At 46.7% G+C, this 20,932-nt stretch overlaps 1 protein-coding gene and 1 long non-coding RNA gene across 16 annotated transcripts in view; one reads left to right on the plus strand and one right to left on the minus strand.

Moving 5' to 3' along the window:
* CADPS (calcium dependent secretion activator) overlaps positions 1-14,449 on the plus strand; it is a 211,905-nt gene extending 197,456 nt beyond the window's left edge. For all 15 annotated transcript variants that reach the window (XM_051788784.1, XM_051788785.1, XM_051788770.1 and 12 more), the window contains 2 exons: positions 11,276-11,380; positions 13,127-14,449. In XM_051788784.1, the coding sequence (XP_051644744.1) occupies positions 11,276-11,380; positions 13,127-13,306 (285 nt within the window). In that variant the 3' untranslated portion in view covers positions 13,307-14,449. The remainder of the gene's footprint in view (positions 1-11,275; positions 11,381-13,126) is intronic.
* Positions 12,223-20,338, minus strand: LOC127471665 (uncharacterized). The gene is made up of 3 exons (XR_007904725.1): positions 14,679-20,338; positions 13,136-13,346; positions 12,223-12,658 (listed from the first exon to the last, which is right to left on the minus strand). It is a non-coding gene; the product is annotated as an uncharacterized LOC127471665 (long non-coding RNA).
* Positions 20,339-20,932: the final 594 nt, after the last annotated feature.

A 20,932-nucleotide genomic window follows, 5' to 3' on the forward strand; every position in this document is an offset into this window, starting at 1 on the left:
GTAACCCCAGGAATGATACCAGGGGAGCTGCTCCCTCCTGCACTCAGGACTGAGGTATCCAGGCAGCCCATAGCTACTCTGGTTTTGAATTTGAAGGCTATGAAAGAGGCTGAGGTTTATCGAGTCCCACTTTGTGACAGCTTCCAGTTCAAGCTGATAACAGGTGGAATGGAAGTATTCTCTAGCAGGCATTGCTGTATTGCATCTTATTGAGCAGCTCTGCAGCCAGTTCTGCCATTGCTGCCTCGCACTAACAGGGCCCTGGAATCGGGACAGAAAAATAGCAGCACTTTGTGTGGATATTGTATTTTACTAGGCTGCTTTATATAGAAACTCAGATTTTAACATGGCAGCTTCATTTCTTTTTTGAAAAATGGAAATAAGCAGAGAATATTTTATAGGTTAAAAAAAGTATTTCAGAACAAGCATCCATACAGGAGTGGTTCTGTGTGTGCGCGTGCCTTCAGAGGTTTTTATGCAGAGGCTCTTTCATTTAGGAAAAGCGAGGTCTGCAAAATCCTGCAAAGCAGTAGGGCTTTTTGGGTTTAATTTGGCAGTTCCCACTGAGTGCTGTGCACTTTGCTGAGCTGTATCTGCAGTGAAGGAGAGAGGGCCCAGCACCCAGAGCTCACCTGAGCTGTACCCAGGTGCTAAGGACTCAACCCTGTGTGTGCAGGGACATGGGATGCTCCATGCCAGCACAGCCTGGAAAGGCAGAGTCTTCCAGCTCAGGGGTGCACGTAGCCAGGACAGGCTTTACCTGTTACCCGAAAGGCAACGTTTTCTGGAGATGTATAACTTGGTGTGTAAACAGGATTGGGGCTGTGCAGTCTCAGAGGGGAAAGGAGGCACCCGCTGAGGTGCTCAGCCTGCAAACCTAGCAGGTTTAAGTATGGGATGTCCCTGGTTTGAGGACATTGTGGATGAGAGAGAAGCTGGAGGTGCTGCCAGAACCAGTGGCAGTGGGCTTCCTTCCCAGATCACCGTGAGCACTGGCTCCGACATCCCTCCTGCACCCTGCCACGGATCAGTAGCTGTTTGCACATGGGTCTCCCTCACAGGTTTCTCTGCCTGCTGCCCTCTGTCCAGCCCTGACCAGCGTGTGGCTCAGGGCTCAGAGTGTAGCAGCACGTGGCTGGTTTGGATTCAGAGATGGTCTGTGCATGATCTGGCACCGGTGTTTGCTCACAGCAAACCTGACTGAGACCAGGGCATCCGCAGCTGTAGGAGGCAGTAACCGTTTCCATGAGATCCTTTCCTGGGGATAAGGCTCAGGGAGTCATTGGTACGTCCACCCATCACCTCTGCCAGGGGTGTGAGTGTGTGGCTCTTGGCTAGGCAGAGACTGGTGTCTGGCTGTCAGAGCAGACCACCCGGACGTACAACTCAGGAGCACCTGAATAAGTACAAGACAGATCCCCAGCAGATTTGTTCCTCCCCCAGTGAAGGAGCAGTACCATTGCAGGTCCATCTCTGGCTGGGTCCCTGCCATGGGAAGCCTTTGCTGGTGTGATGAGAGCACATGGATCCCTTGCAAAGCCACTGAGGGGTGGTGTAAACAAACCTGCACCCACCACAGCAGGTGGAGTTGCAGCTGCACAGAACACGTGTAGGTGTTACAGGTCTGTGCAGCACCGAGAGTGGGGGGTGTTAGGGATGAGCTTCCTGGGCGTGTGTGTTTGCTGGAGACCTTAGCCCCACTGACACAAAAGATGCTGATCCTCCTTGTCCTCTCCGAGAAGGAATAAAATCACTCTGGGTTAAGAGCAGAGAGAGATCTGCAGCAAGGAGCGTGCAGGATGGGCTGTACCCCTTTGGAGGGCAGGGAATTTGTGTGTTTCCACCAGCACACGATGTACCCACTGGGACCCCTGTGCCTCCCTCCCATTAACACCTGTGGCACCGACCTGCCGAGCCCTGCTGGGTCCAACTTCCAGCCAATTAAGGGTGACACAGCAGCCTGAGCACACCCTGATGCTGAGATCCCCAAACAGTGGGTGATCTCAGGTGCCATATGTACTGCAAAAAGCGTGCAGCACCTCCACACGCCGGGGTCTGCGCTGCTGCCTTCGCTCTGGATGCTCTTCCCTGCTGGAAGGCAGAGCTCTTACGCGATTCAGAGTTGTTTTGGGGTTTATTTTTAGGAAGAGGGGAAAAAAAATAATGTAATTCGGTGATGCCATTTGCATCCTAGACAGGTGATGAGTCGCTCTGGCTAGCAGCTTAACCCTATTAGGCAACTTTGGGACTGTGACTTTATTAAATAATAATACAAATTATTTTAATATCAAGACTCTGACTTTGTAACCTCCTTGTATAGCTACATTGTCAACGAGAATGAAATTTCGTGGTTAAGGAATATAAAATAGAGTAAAAGGCATCCAGAAATCACAGCTCTGGGGTGGATGTGTAAGAACACGCTGTGTGTACTTGCAGTGATAGCATTATAGTGGTAAAAAAAAAAATCCCAGGAAAAAAACCTGCAGCCGTTTACCTCAGTAATAGCTCAGTGCAAGTGTGACCTGGGAGAATCGAAACAGTTTCACGAGGCTTTGATAGAATAAAATCATAACTTTTATTAAAAAAAAAAAAAAAAGACCCTGAGGTTTCAGGGGATTTTTATCAAATTGCTAGCACTTTGCCAGATCTCTAGAATTTAATGTGGACTTTCCTAGAGAGGTTTAATTCGGAATATGAAGGTCATGTTGCCTGCTGTGAGGACAGCTCACCCAGAGCCCTGCCGAACACGGCTGGCGGAGGGTTCGCTTGTACGGGCGAGGGGAAGACGTGGAGTCCAGTTTGGCAAAGGGGTCACGGATCCCAAACACTGTGGGTTTGGGCGCACTGTTCCTGAACACACCAACCCAAAGACCCTGCAGAGAAGTTAAATTAGCACGCTGCAATCTGTTACCATAACTTAGGTTTATTTTCTGAAAGATACTTTCCCAAGGGTGTGAATCTGGGGGGGGGAATTACTTTTCTAACAGCAAACTGAGGGCTGCCTGAAGCCCTCCCGGTGCTCTGCCCTTGTGTGCTCCGTAGAGCTACACCAACAGACCTGCTTTTGATGCTGGCTTTTGCATACCTAACTTAAAGAATTTTGTGCAATAGAAAAGCTGCTTAATGACCGGACAGCGTTATTATCTGGCGTGCGGCGGCGTAGCAGGACAATAACTATTTATTTACTCTTTGTGGATAATGTTCTGTTATTTTCTAGTCTTTGGCAATAGCAAGAGAGCATCTGATATATACAATATTGGTGTGTATCCAATTGTTTGTGAACATCCCAAGTTTTGAAACATGGTTGTGAGAGAGGAATATAAGCTTAAGCTTGAAAGGCTAAAAAGCAGAAAGCCCCACACGCAAATGCTATTATGCACTTAATGAGGCAGGGTTTAAAAAAAAAAAAATCAGCCACACAAGTTGGTTTTATCAAAGAAAATGTATAAATAACAACCAGTGATTCAAAGTGCCTCACAAAGGGAAAAGCAGGGACGGGAAGCTAGCACTTCACTTGTGGCATTCAGATAATAGTATTTACTACACTAATCTTTTGGGCTTAGCAATTGACAATCAATATATTATTATCAACAAGCGTTAACGCAAACAAAAAGCTTCTATTTCTTTTTTAACCGTGTTTCCCTAAGTCCCTTAAATTTAATTAAAACCGGACAGCTCTCCTTCTAGTACAAATTAGAGTTAAAATCATATTAAATATTTGCTCTACGGGAAAACAAAAGTGTCAGCTTGTGCTACCAGGTTTGGCTGCTTCTTTTTTCCTTCTTCTTTTTTTTTTTTTTTTTTTTTTTTTTTTACACACAGAGGGGAAAAAAAAAAATACCAGCTACTCGAAGTTAAAATAAAGTCTCTCTCCCTCCCTCCCCGTCTCCCAAGACTACTGTCTATAACATGTTGTTCCTTATAGAAAGTGGGATATGGTGGCATTTGCTTGATTAACTTGCTCGACAAAAGTGACAGCTGCTGTGGGTGCATGTAGCTAAGCTGCACAGCGCAGTTCCGCCTTTGTACATCTGTCAGCAAAAAAGGAGGAATAAAGAGTGAAAAGAGACAAATTGGTCCCAAAAGGCAATCCATTCAACTCAGGAGGTTTGCTCTATTCAAGCACTCGCTGGGAATCTCAAGTGCTAGGTAGCTTATTCAATTTCATTCATTCTTTAGAATGAGCCCACAAGTGTTTAATTTCTTATTCTGTTGAATAAAAGGGGGAGCTTTTTTTTTTTATTGGAAGCATTAATTGTAAGACTAGCTGATCAATGCCTGCGATATTAACTCATTGCTTATTTTATGGTTAGCTCTGTGCTCCAAGAGCCTCAGCCACTAAACTTCATTTCTCTAACGTGGGCAATATCACACTGATTTCTCTGCTTCTGGAAAACCCAGGCACTCAACAGTGCACTTGATCCCCTGAGCCTTGGCCCCTGCCCGGCTTGGGGGAATGGTCCAAATCCTTGACAGGTGTAAATCCAAAGAGTCGCTGGGTCATTATTGATGCCACCCATGGCTGCGGCCGGGACACAACCGAGCCAGATGCTCTTTGCCTGGGGGTTCAGCCCTGAGCCCACTGCAGGTTTGGCCCTCTGTGCTGGAGGAGGGCTTGTAGCTCCAAATGCTGAGCTGCATTTGGGTGGCTCTTTGGTCCCTGGGGAAGGGCACAGGAGGGGGAGTCCATCAGCAGGGCTCTGAGGAGTAATACCCGGTGCAGTGGATGGATTTTGTTGAGTAGTGGGAAGAAAAGATGATGAATGTGTGGGATGTGGTTTGCTGCATGGGTAGTTGTCTGCCTGCCATCCAGAAAACTTATGCTTTCATGGGAGAGATGCCTCTTTCTTCTTCATTGTGTGGCAGAAGGTCCATCCCTGTCTCCTCATTGACACTGGGGACCAGAATGATGTGATGATGTGTGTGCCTGAGGGCCAGTGGCTCTTTGCCCACCACAACTCTGCCATGTCCTGCTCCAGGGCCACCACCATGTATCTTAAGCTTTTCAGATACATTTGTGTCACCAAGGCCCTGTCCCTGCTCTTCCCCCCCTCTCCTGGCTGTGGGTCAGCCTCGGGCACAGCACATCTTTTGCAGCAAGACAAAACCCAGGTTTCCAGAACAGCCTGAGAAATAGCTGGGGCTCAGCTCTGGCAGCCTGGTGGAGACTTCAGTAGCACTGGCTGGGAGCAGAGCAAGAGGCACGCTCCATCCCACCACTGCTTATCCACATCCAGCACCCTGTCAGAACTGGCCTTTTTAGGAGGCTCTCAAACTGGGATCTCAGATGCTGCCATGTACATTTGGACTTCTGAGAACATCTCTTTATTTTTGGTAAACAAGAATAGGAATTGCACTGGTCTCTATGCTTCATGTTACCCGTTTTTACTAAGTTTTTGGAACTGCCTGGGATCAACAGCGAAAGAAACATTGGGGAAAGGTGGAGAGGAGCACTTTGGTGGCCACAGAAGACTGAAGGGACAAGAGTGATCCTTCCATGACTGCCAAGGAGCAACCTGGCCTTTGGGCTGCAGCAAATTCTGGTGTACAATGCTGGCTGTGCTTACAGGGCACTCTGGGGGTGAAGGCAGGAGTGCAGGCAGCACCCAGGCTCTGCTCCCCTCCTCCAAGCAAGTCTTCCCACAACGCTGGGAGCTGTGTGCATAAGGCTGGTTCCCGGACAACACATCCCTGTGCTGCTGCATCCGTACCTTCCCTGTGGAGAGGACACCTGCCAAGGGGAGGTGGCTGCCCTGAATGCATGTGACAACACCAAAGACCCAGTTTGATCTCAGAGGCACCCTGGATGGGGATGGACACAGCTCTGTGGCCTGTCACCTACTGTCAGCAGTTGTAAATCAGCACAGCCCCACTGTGCCTTCCACCAGCTGAGCTTCTGGCCCTTTGGATGGGGACACAAATGCCAGAAACAGACTTGGTAAATTTTTTAATTTTTTTTTTTTTTTCCTGGCTGATCAAGTCACTTTGAGTGAGGGCTGTTGCCTGAGAGCAGGTTCAGTTTTCCATTGGTAAATAAGACTCACATTCAGCCCTTTCCTCTCTCCCTTCCTGCCTCTGTGGTCCCCTCACTCCACGCTGGTCGACTCGGGGATGCTGCGGAGGCGGCCGCCCAGCATCCAGTCCCTCATCTTTGAAACACCTTGAATTCAAGGGTTCATTTCAAAGCTGCCTTTCAGCATTTCAAAACAAGCCCATGTCCCGGACAAAGAGAGGGAGCCAGCCGGCGTTCGGAGCCTCCTTGTGCAGTGTGTGTCACAGTTTTAAATAGATTTGCCCTGCTTGGATTGGTTCTGGTTGGAAAGCGAGTACTGAAATGAGAGGTCATAGGGGAGAGTTACTATGGTAATTGAGTAGTATCACCAGTAGTTTTGCTCTTATGAGCATTAAAGCACATAATAATAGACAAACAACAGTGGTTAAAGCAAGCAGGTAGGATTACTATGTTCTTTTGTCAGAAGTATATAATGTCTTGTAGTCAGTTTTAAAGACTTCTCAACCCCCAAATCCACCCAGCAGTCACCTGCTGAGTAATTTTGTATGCCTAATCTCTAGCCCTTAACTACAAGCTTTCTGCTAATTTGAGGCAAATGGGTATTTTTGACACTAAATAGGGCAGTAAAGAATCCCTGACCTAGAAAAACTCCATTCCAAGGCACTGAGAGCAGAAAAATATTCTTTCAGCATCCTTGTGAGACCTTTGGAATGACATAAAATAGCTTTGACTAAACTGTGCTGCAGCCTTCGATTAATGGTTTGCAGAAACTTGCTGAACATCCCTACTACAACTTCCCCCATAAAACTTGTCACTTCAGATTGCCATCAGCCACCACAACAATAATCATTTCATGCCTATTGCTAATTGCAAGCACAGCTGAGGCTCAGCGGGGTGCTCTTGCACAGTCCCAGGCCTTTATACCAGCCTCAATCTGTTGTATGGCACTTGTTCACACACAAAAAAACTACCAGTAAAGGCAGAAAGAGGCAGAGTCACAGGTTCCTTGTAATCCCTCTGCTACCCTGCTGACAACCCAGCCCTATAAGCATTCCTGGTTTTGTCCCACTCTTTACAAAAGCTGAAGTGACCTTAAGCTACTAGTATGTAAGCTTTTGAATGAAGAATACAGCTCCTTCAGGTGCCTTAAGAAGCAGTGTTGCATCTGGCTTACGAGATTCTGTTTGCAGCACCCCTGGAGTGAGCTGTGGCTTCCTGTAACATGTAAAATATGAGTGTGAACTCAAGGTTCATGGCAAGGAACAGGAGGTCATGCTTCCATTCAGCTCACACCAAAGAAGACGGGGGTTTGCAGATGTTCCTGGGTATGTGTAATGACACCACCTCCCAGAAAGCGCAGGAGCCCAGCATAGGGCTGATTTTTGATAAAATGTGCCACACTCAGTGTGTTAGTTGCAGATTAATTCATATCAATTTCTGAAATTTATGTATTCAGAGACAAACTTGCTATTTCAGCAACTTATTGATCATGCTTTTGCATTCAAAAAAAAAGACAGGGGAACAAGGAAGCTTAATGCTTGAGCTGGCTGGGATGTTGGATGGACAGTCATGGAAGTCCACCCCTTGGCATGCTCCAGCTCCTCTACTGCCCATCCTGGAGCATCCCAGCCAGCCCATGGCCTACCTGATCTACCCAGGCTGGCACCCAACAATGAGGGTCACTGTGACATAGAGGAGAACTGGAAAACTAGCTTGAAAGAGAGACTGAATTCCTGGCCATGCAGTTACATCTGTTTGCTGTGCCTGGGCTCTGAGAGCACCCAAAGAGTATCTGCATTTCCTCTGCTGTGAGCTGGGTCATGGTGCAGCAGGCTTGTCTCTGCCAGAGACCTGCTCCCTTCCCTACTGACATCTGAGTGGATGTGTGGTATCCACCATGCATCCACCAGGATGCAGCCTCCACAGCCTTTCCTCATGCTGTGCCCCCAGGCTGAGTGTGTTTTCCTCCAGGTGACACACAGGGATGCCAATTTGCACTGGTAATGTGTGTGTGCCACGGTGGGTTATCCGTGGGGTTTGGTCCATAACCATCAATGAGGTCTACTCGTTCTTTACAACCAGGTGTGAGGAGTTCTCAGAAAATACATTTACAGAATTTATTTTGGTGTGCCCATGCCACAGCTGTGCTGGGGCTCCAGAAATGTGCCTGAAATGTGTTGCAGCCCCATGGCAAGGCCCCAGAGTTCAGTATTTGGGCTGTGACCTCTGCATCTCATCTATGGGAACAAGCCATAAGGCTGGAGCTAGATCCCCAAGGAACCCTGTGTCCCTGGCATGTACCCCACTGCCCTGGAGGGAATGGCAGACCCCCCCAGGGAGAGCGAGGTGGCCCCTGTCCCCACAGGACCACTCTGTGCTCTTTTGTCTGAGATGATCACATTTCTGTTCAGGAGCATTTGGCTTTGTTTTTGTTTTTTTAATAATATAATCATATGCAAATGTTATCTTCTTTGGTAGGTTAGTCATGAATCAGAGGGCTTGTGCGTCTTATAGCACATCAACACTAGTGATAGCTAAAGGGAACATTTAATTTATGGGCTAACTTATTTTTATGAATATGCAGGGCTTAAATTCAGCAGTTGGTGTGTGCTCTATGAAGTGACGTGACGGTTTTGTGTATCAAGATCAATGAATTAGACTTTGTCTTTTTCTCATAAAGCAGAAAGTCTTTGGAGTAACTTGGCTTTGAGAAAAGAGAGCTCCTTTCATGCAGCCGAGCAATGTGCCTGGCTGAGCCCTTGTCAGCCAGTGCTCAAGAGGAGAAGGGTGTGATTCAGATTTGGCTCCGAGGAGTTTGCATCTCCCCAGAATCCAGCATGTTGAAGTGCCTACCCAGAAACACAGAGAAATGTTTTGCTTGCTCTGAAGGTCTCATAGCAGCAAAGCCACCTTGCCATAACCCCGGGGCAGAGGTTATAATTTCTGTTTGGGATCTGCACAGCTGTGTAGGCGTGTGTGGCGTGGGACAGACAGAAACGGCGGGACCTGCCCCTGCTGGGGACGTCTCATCTCATGAGGAGGTGACATAAACACCCAGCAGATCGTTGTGTGGAAGACGGGAGGCGGCAGTGGAAGGGCGAGGGCGTGCACGTGTAACATACGGTCGCTCCGTTCCCCCTGGGTTTTGATTTAAAGAGGCGGCAGAAGGAGGCGTTGGGGTGACCTGGGCATCCGTGTGCCAGCGCAGCCCCAGATCACAACTGGCGTCACCCAAGAGCATGGCTCAGTTAAGCACACTGATGGCAGAAAAGCAGCATTATGAACGTTAATGATTCCTGTTTTGCCCACGTGGACCTGCAGCATTTCAAGGCACCTCAGGCAGATCCCCCAGTGGTAGCAGTTGCTCTGTGCCACCACCGGTTGACTGCTGGCTGTCCTGGGTTGAAGCACTGAGGGGTCTCTGGGGATATTGAGAGATGCTCTGACCCCCCAGACTAGTCTGAGCAATTGAAAGGTATGAAGCCCCACCAGATCTTCATGTCTCCTGTGCTGGTCAGGCCCACGCCATTTAACCAAGGTGCTTCACTCACAGTTCAACCCCATCTGACATCAGGACCTCAAGTGACAGCTGACAGTGCCTGAGCTTGACTTCGGTTGTGGCAAGAGCTCCTGCTTGCCAGCCTCCATTAGTTTCATCCAAGCTCTTGCCAGCTTTCCATCGTGGAGATGAAGGGTCAGCAGAATCACTGCCAGAAGTTGCACAAGGTGTAAGCATTGAGCAAGAGGTTACCATGTGCCATTTCTTTGGTGGCTTTTCTGCCTCTTTATTTCCTCCTGGTGTAGAAATAGAAGTATGGGAACATCTTTGTTGAAGTCAGGGGGAAAACTCTTCCCTGTGCAGCATGTCTAACCTCTGCTCTCTATTCCTGGTGAAGGGTGGTAGCTCCCATGTGTGTTACCATACAGTTCAGTGATGTGCTTTGAGCCCACATTTCTGTGATGCTGGGCTGGTTTAGCTTAGACTCATTTGTTTGCTTTGGTGAGCCTTTTCCCAGCTTGTGGTTGCCAATGTTGAAGGGTGGAGGGCAACAAATCACAATTACAGCATGTTCAGTTGTCTCCATTCACCTGCTGAACCAGCAGCTTCTACAACCAGTGGAATGAGAGCATGTTTCTGTGTCAGGGACTCCCACCCAAAGGTGCAGTGCGGGAGGTAGTAATACCTGCATTGAACTGATGTGAGGTTTCAGGCTCATTGGGAAGGAACTGCATCCCACACTAACCTGGATGGTGCTCGATCAGGATTTTCATAAACTGGTCTGGTGGGGTTTCTTGAGTATTTTTAACTGTTTCTAGATTAATTGCAGCTGGTCTGCAGTAAAGGTTTTGATCTCTGTGTGTAAGAGAGATCACGAGAAGGGTGCGACTGCGCATACAGAGGCGTGATGAGTTTCTGTCTGCAGCCCGCTTTGTAACCAACCCTTGTGCTGAGAGCCATGGGGAGGTTTCTGTGATTCCCCCCCTCCCAGCCCCTGCTTTTCCTTCTCTCAAGGGCTCACTGCTCATCTGTGTGGCGTCAGACGTGCCATGTCAGCCCTGCGTGAGCAGGGCGCTGATCCACAGCCCACCGGAGACTTCCTGCGCTGCGGGAACGGCAGGCTGCTGCCACACTGCTGCAAGCCTTTTTCACAGACAAGCAGCAAAATTTTCAGCCCCTGGAGGGGCCCTGTGAGTTCAGCAGCTTGAAACAAGCTCATTTCTTTGCTGCTTTTCCATTTTTCATAATTGTGAGGGTGAAACCAAAGGGTTTCCCACACAGCCTGGACAGGCACCCGTAGGTGCTTTACACCAGCATTCTGCCCCCCAGCCAAACCTTGCCCCACACGAGCCTCCCCTCTGCTCACCCTCAGGGAACCAGACTCGCCCTGTGGCTGTTTGTGGTTGAATTTGAAGATGGTAAGTAGCTTGAGAGTGGGACTGACACACTTAAAGGCAGGGTTGTGCTCTCACTGTGGGGGGGAAACAGGTTAAAACGTGGCTTGAGCCAAATGCACACCACCGCTGGCAAGTCCCATCAATGGCAAAATCAGATTACAAAATCTTGCAGCATTACTGGTGGTCTCTTATTAAGCTTGCTGTTAATATTATAAAAATTCGAAAGCTCATGCATGGAAATTCTGTGTAAAAGCAGATGCCTGTCTCCCCTCTAAGTGTGTGGCTGGCTGGTGGGGAAGGTCGGTGTCATGGGGTGTTGGGGGCAGCCCTGACGTGGTTGCTGGAGAAGTCCTGTCTCTCTTGCAGCAATGGTACACCAGCTCGATGAATGTCGTCTGCACCTGGCTGACAGACCGCATGGACCTGCAGCTCCACATCTACCAACTGAAAACTCTCATTAGGATAGTAAAGGTAATCACCCCGTGTGTTTGCCCCTTGCTGCTGGGAGGAGCGTGTGTGTGTCTGCATGTGTGGCATGTTGTCTTAGGCAGACTGTCACCCGCAAATAAATTAAGCCTTTCATTAAAATTCTTTTTAAAAATTCAGATAGTTGTGTCTAGGGCAGGTAGCGCGCAAAATTGAAATGCATAGCGATGCAAAATACAGGTGTGCAGGTAAGAACAAAGTAACTCCTTTCATTAAAAAAAAACCTCTCTTGTTATTTGACCCTACCTGTAAAGTGCATGCACTGAAATTAGCCTTTCTGGGGACAAACCTGCTGATCACACCGATGAACTCCAGTGTTAAAATGGGTTAAATCAATGCAAAAGTTTTTAACACTGTTTTACTAGAAACATTTAAGCCCAACTGTGGCTTGTGACTATTGTCAGAATTCAAATGAGAGATTGTTCTCATAATTAGTTGAAGTTGTTTCTTTTACAATGACTGTATATAATCAACTCTAAGAGATCATAAAGGTGAGATAACATACCCTGAAAGTAGCATTTTTTTTTCCTTAAGGGCACGTGTATGTGTATATGTGTGTGTGCATGCCTTGGACTAATGATAATTATTTCAGTGTGAAATCACAGTGGTTTACATGAAATAATAAGATCACAGAAGGGGGTAAATATATTTTTGATCATTTTAGGTTCTATCTAAGGCTTTTTGGTCTAGTATTTTATAATGTTTATGGTCTTGTGTGCAGTGAACACATTGAAGGCATGAATAAATTAAAACTGAGATGTATTAAATGTGCTTTTCATAACTGAAAACAACAGGCACAGACAAATTATTTCTACTTGTCAGCTAGCTGAGGAAAGCTTTCTTCCTTGTGCTTTATTTATACCAATATTACGTTCAGAAGCAGCTACAACAAACCCAAGGACTTTCTGAAATAGCAGAACAGTAAATAGTTTCCACACAGAGCACAGAGCAGAATTAAATGAACAACGAGACCAGAGTTTTTATCTCACAGAGTCGAAAAGTTTATAAACATAAATTCAAATGAGAGATGTTAATTGTAATAACAAGGGAAATACGGGAACCATGGAACTGCAACTCCAATTTGAGGTGAAAAAAGAGAGATTTAAGAAACACGTGCCGTGTGCTTATATTTATACTTCAATAATTTCCTCCAGTATCCCGGACTTAGTTCATTTAATCCCTATACTGTAGGTAGGATTGTTTAATACGGAGCATTCCGGGAACGTGTAATCACGTCGGCGGTTATGGGCGATCAGTGTTCTGCTGCATGAGGGAAAATAAATGACTTCACAGGCAGGATGAATGCAGCCAGGAGCAAGGGAAGTTAGCTGGAGCAGAGCCCTTATCTCTTGTTTGATGTCTTTTTAGACCCCAGCCTCCCTGATGCAAAGCTGCCCTGAGCAGTCCCGCACGTCCCTGCTTTGAAGCCACCCAGCCCGGCCACCCCGCAAGCCCACAAAGGCAGGGCTGGAGTTGCAGAGCTGTAAATTTTTTTGCCCAAGGCACCCTAAAGGAACCTCTGCCATGGCAAAGTGGTGGCCAGTGCATTGTCTGGGGTGATGCAAAATGTCCCTGGGGCTGGGATTTCTCTGGCATCACAGCCTCTTCCATTAGCGGCCCCAAGCCCCCGGCACAGGGGCACAGGCTGGCCCCTGAGGCAAAGCAGGGGAGCTGGTGTTGGCCCTGACCTCTCCCTGTTGTCTCCTTCCTCTGTGCCTCTCCCTGCTTTAGAAAACATACCGGGATTTCCGATTGCAAGGCGTGCTGGACTCCACCTTGAACAGCAAAACCTACGAGACGATCCGGAACCGGCTGACGGTAGAGGAGGCGACGGCGTCGGTCAGCGAAGGCGGAGGGCTCCAGGGGATCACCATGAAGGACAGCGATGAGGAAGATGAAGAGGACGACTAGGGAGGCTGGGGGTCGCCTGGTATCCGTGCATGTACCTCGTCTGTAACTCAGTTAGCCACATTAGGAATTTTTATGTCAGCTCTCAATGCCCATGAGAAGTTTACCAATACAAATGCCATGTTAGCTGTGTGGTAATAAGATTAGCACCTCTCTTTGATTCATCAGTTTCCTAATTTCATATCTCTATGTTCATAAGCAATATGGAGCACCATTGTTTAATACTGTTAATGGAAAAACTACATAGAAAACATGCTAGGTGTGTCCCTGTTATTAAAGTTTAAACAATGCTTCATTAATGTACTGTATATACATTGATGGTAAATTGTTGTGAAGATGAGTGACTCGAGTCCTTTCATTTCTTTGTTTCTCTTCTGTGGATGCCAACTGCTTAAAATTAATAAAAAAACAGCTTTGTTTTTAAAAGAAGAACCAGGCAATTACAAATGATTTTTTGTTCTCTCTGTTCATTTGAAAACCAGAAAACAAACAAACCCAGACAGCCGTTTGAATCATTCTGCATCCTTGTTAATGTACCAGGCTCTTCCCTCCAATATGCAGTTAACTCCATAGAGGCTACATCCCAGAGGATTAGTCATTCTAATTGCCACACCAGATTAATCCTATCATTATGGATATATCATGCCACATTACAACTCCAAAGCAGTTGTTTTATGTTGACATTTGCTCCTCTAAATGTTACATTTTTGTTTAAATTTCAAATAACTGTGTATGTACAAAGACAACTTTAATTACAATCTTAGACTATACAAATGTGTTTATAATAATATATTGAATATTTATTTCAGTAGATTGTTACCATAATTTACAATTCCTCTGTTTCACAATGGTTTTTATATATGTCATGTACATTGCATTTTGACCAGTAACTGCATGTCCATCAGTCCCTCCTCCAGAGCTTTTACTTTCTGTGTAAAATAGTGATCCATTTTGCTTTTTTTGCCTTATACAAGCCGACAGTTGTAAAAGTGTGAGAACTGTGGCTTCTCAATAAATAACTATTCAGATGTCCTAATAATAAATTATGGAGTCTTTTTATGTCTGCCTTAGGAAAAAAAAAAAAAAAACAAGACAAGCTGAGATGTAAGAGCCCCCACCTCAGAATAAAGGAATTTTCTTTTCTCATGGGTGTTTTTTAGTTTATTAATTAAGAAGATGGTTTCCTGATTTGCTCCCCAAGGTCAGGGTGGGACTACACTGCCTGCTCCCCAGGTACAAGGGCATTTCTGCAATCACCTCCACAGTCGTGTCCATTGCTATCTGCACTCTACATCCTGTGATTTGTCCCTGGACATCTAATTGCTCTTGTTCAGCCCCTATTTTTACATGGCCATCAGCCTTGCCCAACACTTACCTTCCTCCAAAAGGCCTCATTTTGTATTTTAATTTCTCCCAAAGCAGCCAGTTGCAGCAGCACTTACACACACAGGGCAGGGGCAGACCCTGAGCTGAAATTAAATAACAGCCTGGTTTGATGGAAAACGTTTAATGGAAACACACTTGAAGTGGTTGCTCAGAGAAGTTGTGAATGCCCCCTCCCTGGAAGTGTTCAAGGCCAGGTTGGATGGGGCTTTGAGCAACCTGGTCTAGTGGAAGGAGTCCCTGCCCATGGTAGGGGGGTTGGAATGAGATGATATTTAACATCCCTTCCAACTAAAACCACTCTATCATTCTCTGTTAGGTTGAGTTTTCTGAGAGGTTTTGCAGTCCCTCCCTCCCATCAGCCAGTTCAAACCAGAAATGCTTCCTGGTTGCCCAGGTCTCAGTCATTTGAGTCATTTGAGAGAGAAGCAGAAGAGCTGATGTCCTTTATGCCCAAGCACAACATCCTGTTGCCAGCCTGGGGAACCAGGACAAATGTCCACCATCCACAAATAAAAGACAGACAAATGTTGGAAAACCTTCCTACCTGGACAATCCTGATTGACATAATGAACCATTAAACTAAACCAACTTCCAGTGTCCAAAAGCCATGAGACACTCCCTGGATGTATGGGAGGAGACTGGGACCTCTGGAACTGCCTGTGAAGGGGGTGCTGAGTCCCACACTGGGCTGGGATAATTATGGAGCCTGGAGCATATTCACCTGCAGTGCTGGATGTTTGGGTCCCTCCCCCCTGTGACAGAGTTTAGCACCTTGCTGTGGAGGTGCTCTGCAGCCCCACCTGGATGGGCACACCCTGCACAAGCAGCACCCACCTTCCCCGGTGTCCTGCACACACCACCCTCCTGGGAACAGGGGCATTAACAGGGGCTTCACTTCAGGAGTGGGCAGTGGACATGCACATTTAACACCACTGATGTGTTGAGAAGCCATTTGATACATGAGGGTAGACAAGTTTTGAACTCTTGACTGTAGCCCAGCAGACCCCTTCTTGATTTTTGTCTTGCTCCATGCTGCTGATAGAGGGAAGCATTGCCAGGAAGGCCACCTCTGAGGACTTAGGCAGGAACATGGCTTTGTGGCCAGTGACACAGGAAGCTTTTCCCCCTGCTTACCCACCCTCCATCTGTGCAACTACTTGGTCCTAAATCCCCAGAGGAAATGAGTGTTTAAGTCATACTGAGTCTATCAAAACAAGCTCAGGTGCCTCTGCAGGTCTGTCACTGGGATGCATAAAAAACCCATCCATATCTTGACCTCATTTTGCTTGGAGTCTTCAATCCCACCTTGAAGCCCTCACAAGACTTGCCTGACAAAACCAATCTCACAAGACATAAAGCAATGGACATAAATCCTTCTCTCTAGGAGGCTGAGATCCATTTGAGACTCACACACATACTGATGCATGTGTGTGCTCGTGCCCTCTTCATCCTGTCCTTCAGCTGTCCCAGATATTTATGTGAAGGACAACAAGAGGAGGAACTTGGAAAGCCTTACTGGGTTGGCCACCAGGCTGGTAGCAAAGAGCACTGAGGGACACGCAGATTTGTAGCTCCGCTCTCAGGCAGGCAGAGCAGAGCTGGAGAAACAGCTTGATTCTGCTCTTGGAATGGCTCCTTTTTTTTTTTTTTTTAACCATAAAATATTTATTGGGTAAAAACACAGCCCACTTCCACCTGCCACCTTTCAAAATAGTGAGCCCTGCTCAGTTTTTTGAATGAGAGTGTGGGCGCAGCCTTCAGGAGATGCTCCTTGGCTGTGCATCGCTAACGCACGTCGGTACTTCCCTGGAACGGCGGTGATGGACACCCTCAACTGAGTTCCTCTGTCATGAGCAGCGACCCTATGGCCTGTGACAGCTTTTTGCATGTCCTCAAATCCCAATAAAGCACCTCGGAGATTCCAAAACAACCCAGAGGCTACACATCCAGAACAAGGAAGCATTAACCAGCTTGCTACTTTTAAGGAGTTTGGACCCAAATGATGAGCTTCAAGTTACATACTTTAGTGGGAGCAGGAAGAAGATCTCACGTACAAGCAGTGCTGCAAAGCAGGATTTAACCTCCCACTCCAGAGCCTGCAGCCTGTGGCTGAGCAAAGGAGAGCTCTGCATCCTGATCCCCACTGCCTTTAACCCTGCACAGGGTTATGTGGATTGGCAGCCCAACCCTGTCCTAAATGGCTTCTGTACCGTGGCACCAGGAGCAGGACGGACCACCTTGGGTTAATCCTGCAGAAATGTCAAATTTAAAATGGTTTGGTTTTGTCTGAAAATCCGAGTTTAAAACCCTGCTGGCCACAGACTACAGCTTGGACAGGGCTCAGGCTCCTGTAGAGTAAAGCTCGGGCAGCAAAGGGCTTGCGGATGGATGGGAGCTCTGGCAAAGCCAGACAAGGAATGCAAAGAGCTGCTGCTGGTTCACTTCAACCCATTGCTGCGACAGAACAAGCTCCAACAGTCAAAGGACTTTCTGCCAGTACAACTGCACCTAGATGAAGAATCTGCCAGTACAGTTATGTCAATCAGTTTTGGGGAAAGAGGAAAATTTCATTCCTCTGCCAGCAAAATTTTAAATGATAGATCAGGCCAAAACTTCTCTCATATTTACAGGGAAGTCCAGCGAAAATATCCTTTTTTTGACAGACTTACTTAAAAGCATGTGGCATGGAGACTGAAAATGCTATCAACTATTTGACTGACAAGTGTCAGCAGCTGTTCATCCAATTTGTTTTATATTTCAGCAACTAACAGATTCTTTCCCCTCTGCTGTAATGCATGTCTTCTGGCCCATAGGCATCTTGGAAATTGCTTTTCTGCCTCTCTAGTGACCAAAACGTCAAAAATATTAGAAGACAATTTGTGTTCAGAAGCATAAACAGGCACATAGCAAAGCAAAGATGATTTTGTCAATGTTCAGGCTGTGTTCTTTTTTAAAAAGTCACAGCAAACCTAAGGCAAAAATTACTTCTTTAAGCTTTAAAAAGAAAAAGCTAAAGAAAACAAAGCACACAATAAATCAGCACAGGTTAAAACATCAACTACCAAGGGGAAAAGCAGTTGTCTAATGGCCAACCAAAACACAGCAGAGCTGTATGTTAACCTCTGCACTTTGGCTGTGAAGTTCATGGCTCTGCACTATTGCCACTGTCACCAGTGTTTGTTCAAAAACCTGCTCCATGGTTCAGGATTCAACAGAGTCACTGCTGCATCAAGCCAAGCCCAGCTAGGAGAGTCCCTTGAGCCATTCACAAAACCCAGCCTTCTTCATCTTAGGTCTAACACTGCTTTCAGAAACTCCTTCATCCTTGACTGTATATAAGTTACAATTATTGCAGTTTCACCCATTCTGAACTTGCTGGACTAAAAAACCTGTGCAACATCTCTCTCTGGTGAGCTGCATTCAGCCATAGTACCTTTAATCAAGCACATTTAGGCTCTTGGGCTAAACCTGAAGTGGTATTTTCCTCAGCCTTTCTAAAAAGATACATATTCCATTTCAATTTGTAAATCTGCATTTGTTATAACTGTGCAGAATATGGGAGAAAAAAAGTGCAGAGATTATATGCAATCTGCCAGCAGAGTTGTGTGCCATGAGGAAAATGCCTCACAGGTCAAAACAAAGAAAAACACTGAGCAACAAATTAGTTGCAGGCAGTAGCTAATATGGAGATCAAAAGATTAAAATCAACATACAACGATGAAATCACTGGAATAATAGGAGCACTTAAGAAGATTAAGTCAATAACAGAGTCCAGTACTACAAAAATAAGATTTTGATTATACTGTAAAATTTTATATTGGAAGAGCAAAAGCAATTACAACCACGACATGCTTCACTCTCCCCGCCTTAGACCATCTTGGCTCATTTCCTATGCAAGGAATACAGTTGTTGAAATAAACAGAAATGTTATGACTCAAGTGCTCGATTCAAAAACAAACCAGGTGGTCAGATCAGATTGGGGACTGTCAAGATGGGGTCTGTAAAATGAGGACTTGTTGCAGATCCGGGAGGATACGACAGCTGGGGGGAACAAAGGCCACACCGTTTAGGACTGCTTTCGGCACAGAGAGCTCCACAAGCAGCTGATCTCGGGGCTGTCCCAGGCTGTCAGCTGGAGAGGAGAAGCACACACTGGAAGGGAGGTAGGAGGAGATTAATAGCTCAAAGACTTAAAGTGAATGTGGTGGTGAACTCTGATGATGGGGAAGGTATTTTTCTATCCAGCTAAATCAGCAGGGATTGCAGGTTCGGTTTTACATCAGAGGCGGAGCACACGGCAGCCTCCAAACCATCTGGACCCTCACGTCAGGGACAGGAACAAGTCCTGTATCCATATTCACCAGTTCTGGGGGTCACTCAGTAGCTCAGCCCAATGGGGATGGGAAGGAAGACCCACTGAATGGCAGCTGATGCTCACCATGGCAGATCTACCCTTGGTCATCTGCTTGGTGTGCAAGTAGGAACTGATGAGCTAATCCCTCCAACATACACTGGCCATAGCCATGGGACACCAGCCTCATCCATGGACTGTGGGGCCAAAGTCCTAGAGTTCCCCAGGGAGAAACCTCCCCTGGTGAGGTCCTCTGCACCCAAGAAGTCTCAAAGCCCTTGGTGGGTTCTGCAATGCTCTCTGTTTTGTGAGGAAGAACCAAAGCAGCTCCTCTGCTCCCTAGAGCCAATGACTCACCTGGTCTTTTCTCTCAATTGGCTTTCCAGCATGATTAACTCCAGCCCCACTCCCACCCCAAAAATCACAGGCAAGGTTCATAATTAAATCAAATAAATAAATAGCTATTTTTGCATAATTTGTGGGTATTCTTCAATATCTGGAAATACTTGGGTTGTGCACTGAATATTTTTCATTGAATAACAAGGTATGGATTTTTAGTTCGGGCTCTCATTGTTAGAGGGATTTTTAGTGGTTCTTCTAGATCATGTCTTCTGGGGTGAAATCAGCCCTTTTCTTGTGCTCAAATAGCTCAGCAGCAGTTTCACCAGTCAATCTGGGAGTCTTGCCAGGCTCTCTCTGACTTAGCCACCACCACCACCAGGGACAGGGATGCTGCAGTCCAGCCGGTCCCACATGCCCCGGGGGAAGGAGGTAAGGTGCTGCCACCTCCGTACCAGTCCAGCCCTGCAGCCGATGGGGACATCTGTGACAACAGTTCAAACAAGGGCAAATACAAATCTCAGACTATGTAACATGTGGCACAGCCACAAAGGCTGGACAACACCGAGTGAGGATGGAGTGGCAAAAAGACACAGTGGAAAAATTGGCTTTGGAAAGATTCTTTCTCTGTTCGGTTTTCTTCATTGAAAAAGCAAGAAATTTGGAAAATGAGATGTTTTTCTATCTCATTAAGGGAAGAATAATTCAAAACACGTGGAGTTTGTCCCACTTACTTTTTTGGCCATCCTTTTTCGAAGCAAAAAAAGGAAGGAATAGGAACACAAAACTGAAGTGGGCTTCTACCCATTTTCACTGCTTTTTGCTCCTTTTTCTGAAACGTTTTCAGTAGGAAAGTGAGAACAAGGCCATCCCCCCATTATATTCTCCTTCTCTACTTCCTCCCACCTTTTCTCCTAAATAGAAAATAAGGGGAAAAACACCCTACAAAACCAGAAAAATTTAAAAGCTCCCACTCTTTCAAAACAAAAAAGTACAACATTTCAAAACATTAGGAAGGAGCATCTTTCAGTTTCAGCGTTCAGAAATGAGACGCAGCATTGCTCCATTACTGCAGCGCGAGGGACGACTATTTCCGACAGTAAGGAAGGAGATCAGCAGCTCACCTGCTCAACAATTTCCTCCTTGCCTTACTGGCCAGGTTGACTTGGGACACGGTGTAGATTCCACGAACTCCTCGCCTGCCTCCCGGGCCAGACCAGTCTCACACCAGGAACTAGATTTCCCTCATGATGTCTCTCTCCACTCCTCACAGGCAGGCAGGCAGCGTTTTTGGGGCATAAAGCCTGGCTGGGATCGAGCCGTTAGTTACCATTCCTGTTGACAGGCAAACTAGAATAGGCTCTGGCTCACTTTCTCCGAGCTGCGGAAGGAGGAATGAGCCGGGAAAAGAGTTCATTCAATTGCTTCTGTTTGGCAGCTCTGCAGGACTCTCCGCAAAGACAGAAAGAGATGTGGCAAGTAAGGAGTTGCCATTTTTAGAATTACATAAGCCAGTTTGATTGCCATCGAGGCACTCTGTGCAGCTCCTGCCA

This window comes from Manacus candei, unplaced genomic scaffold (genome assembly GCF_025592945.1).
Source record: "Manacus candei isolate 608988 ecotype Guabito, Panama unplaced genomic scaffold, ASM2559294v1 h1tg000025l, whole genome shotgun sequence".
NCBI classification, from domain to species: domain Eukaryota; kingdom Metazoa; phylum Chordata; class Aves; order Passeriformes; family Pipridae; genus Manacus; species Manacus candei.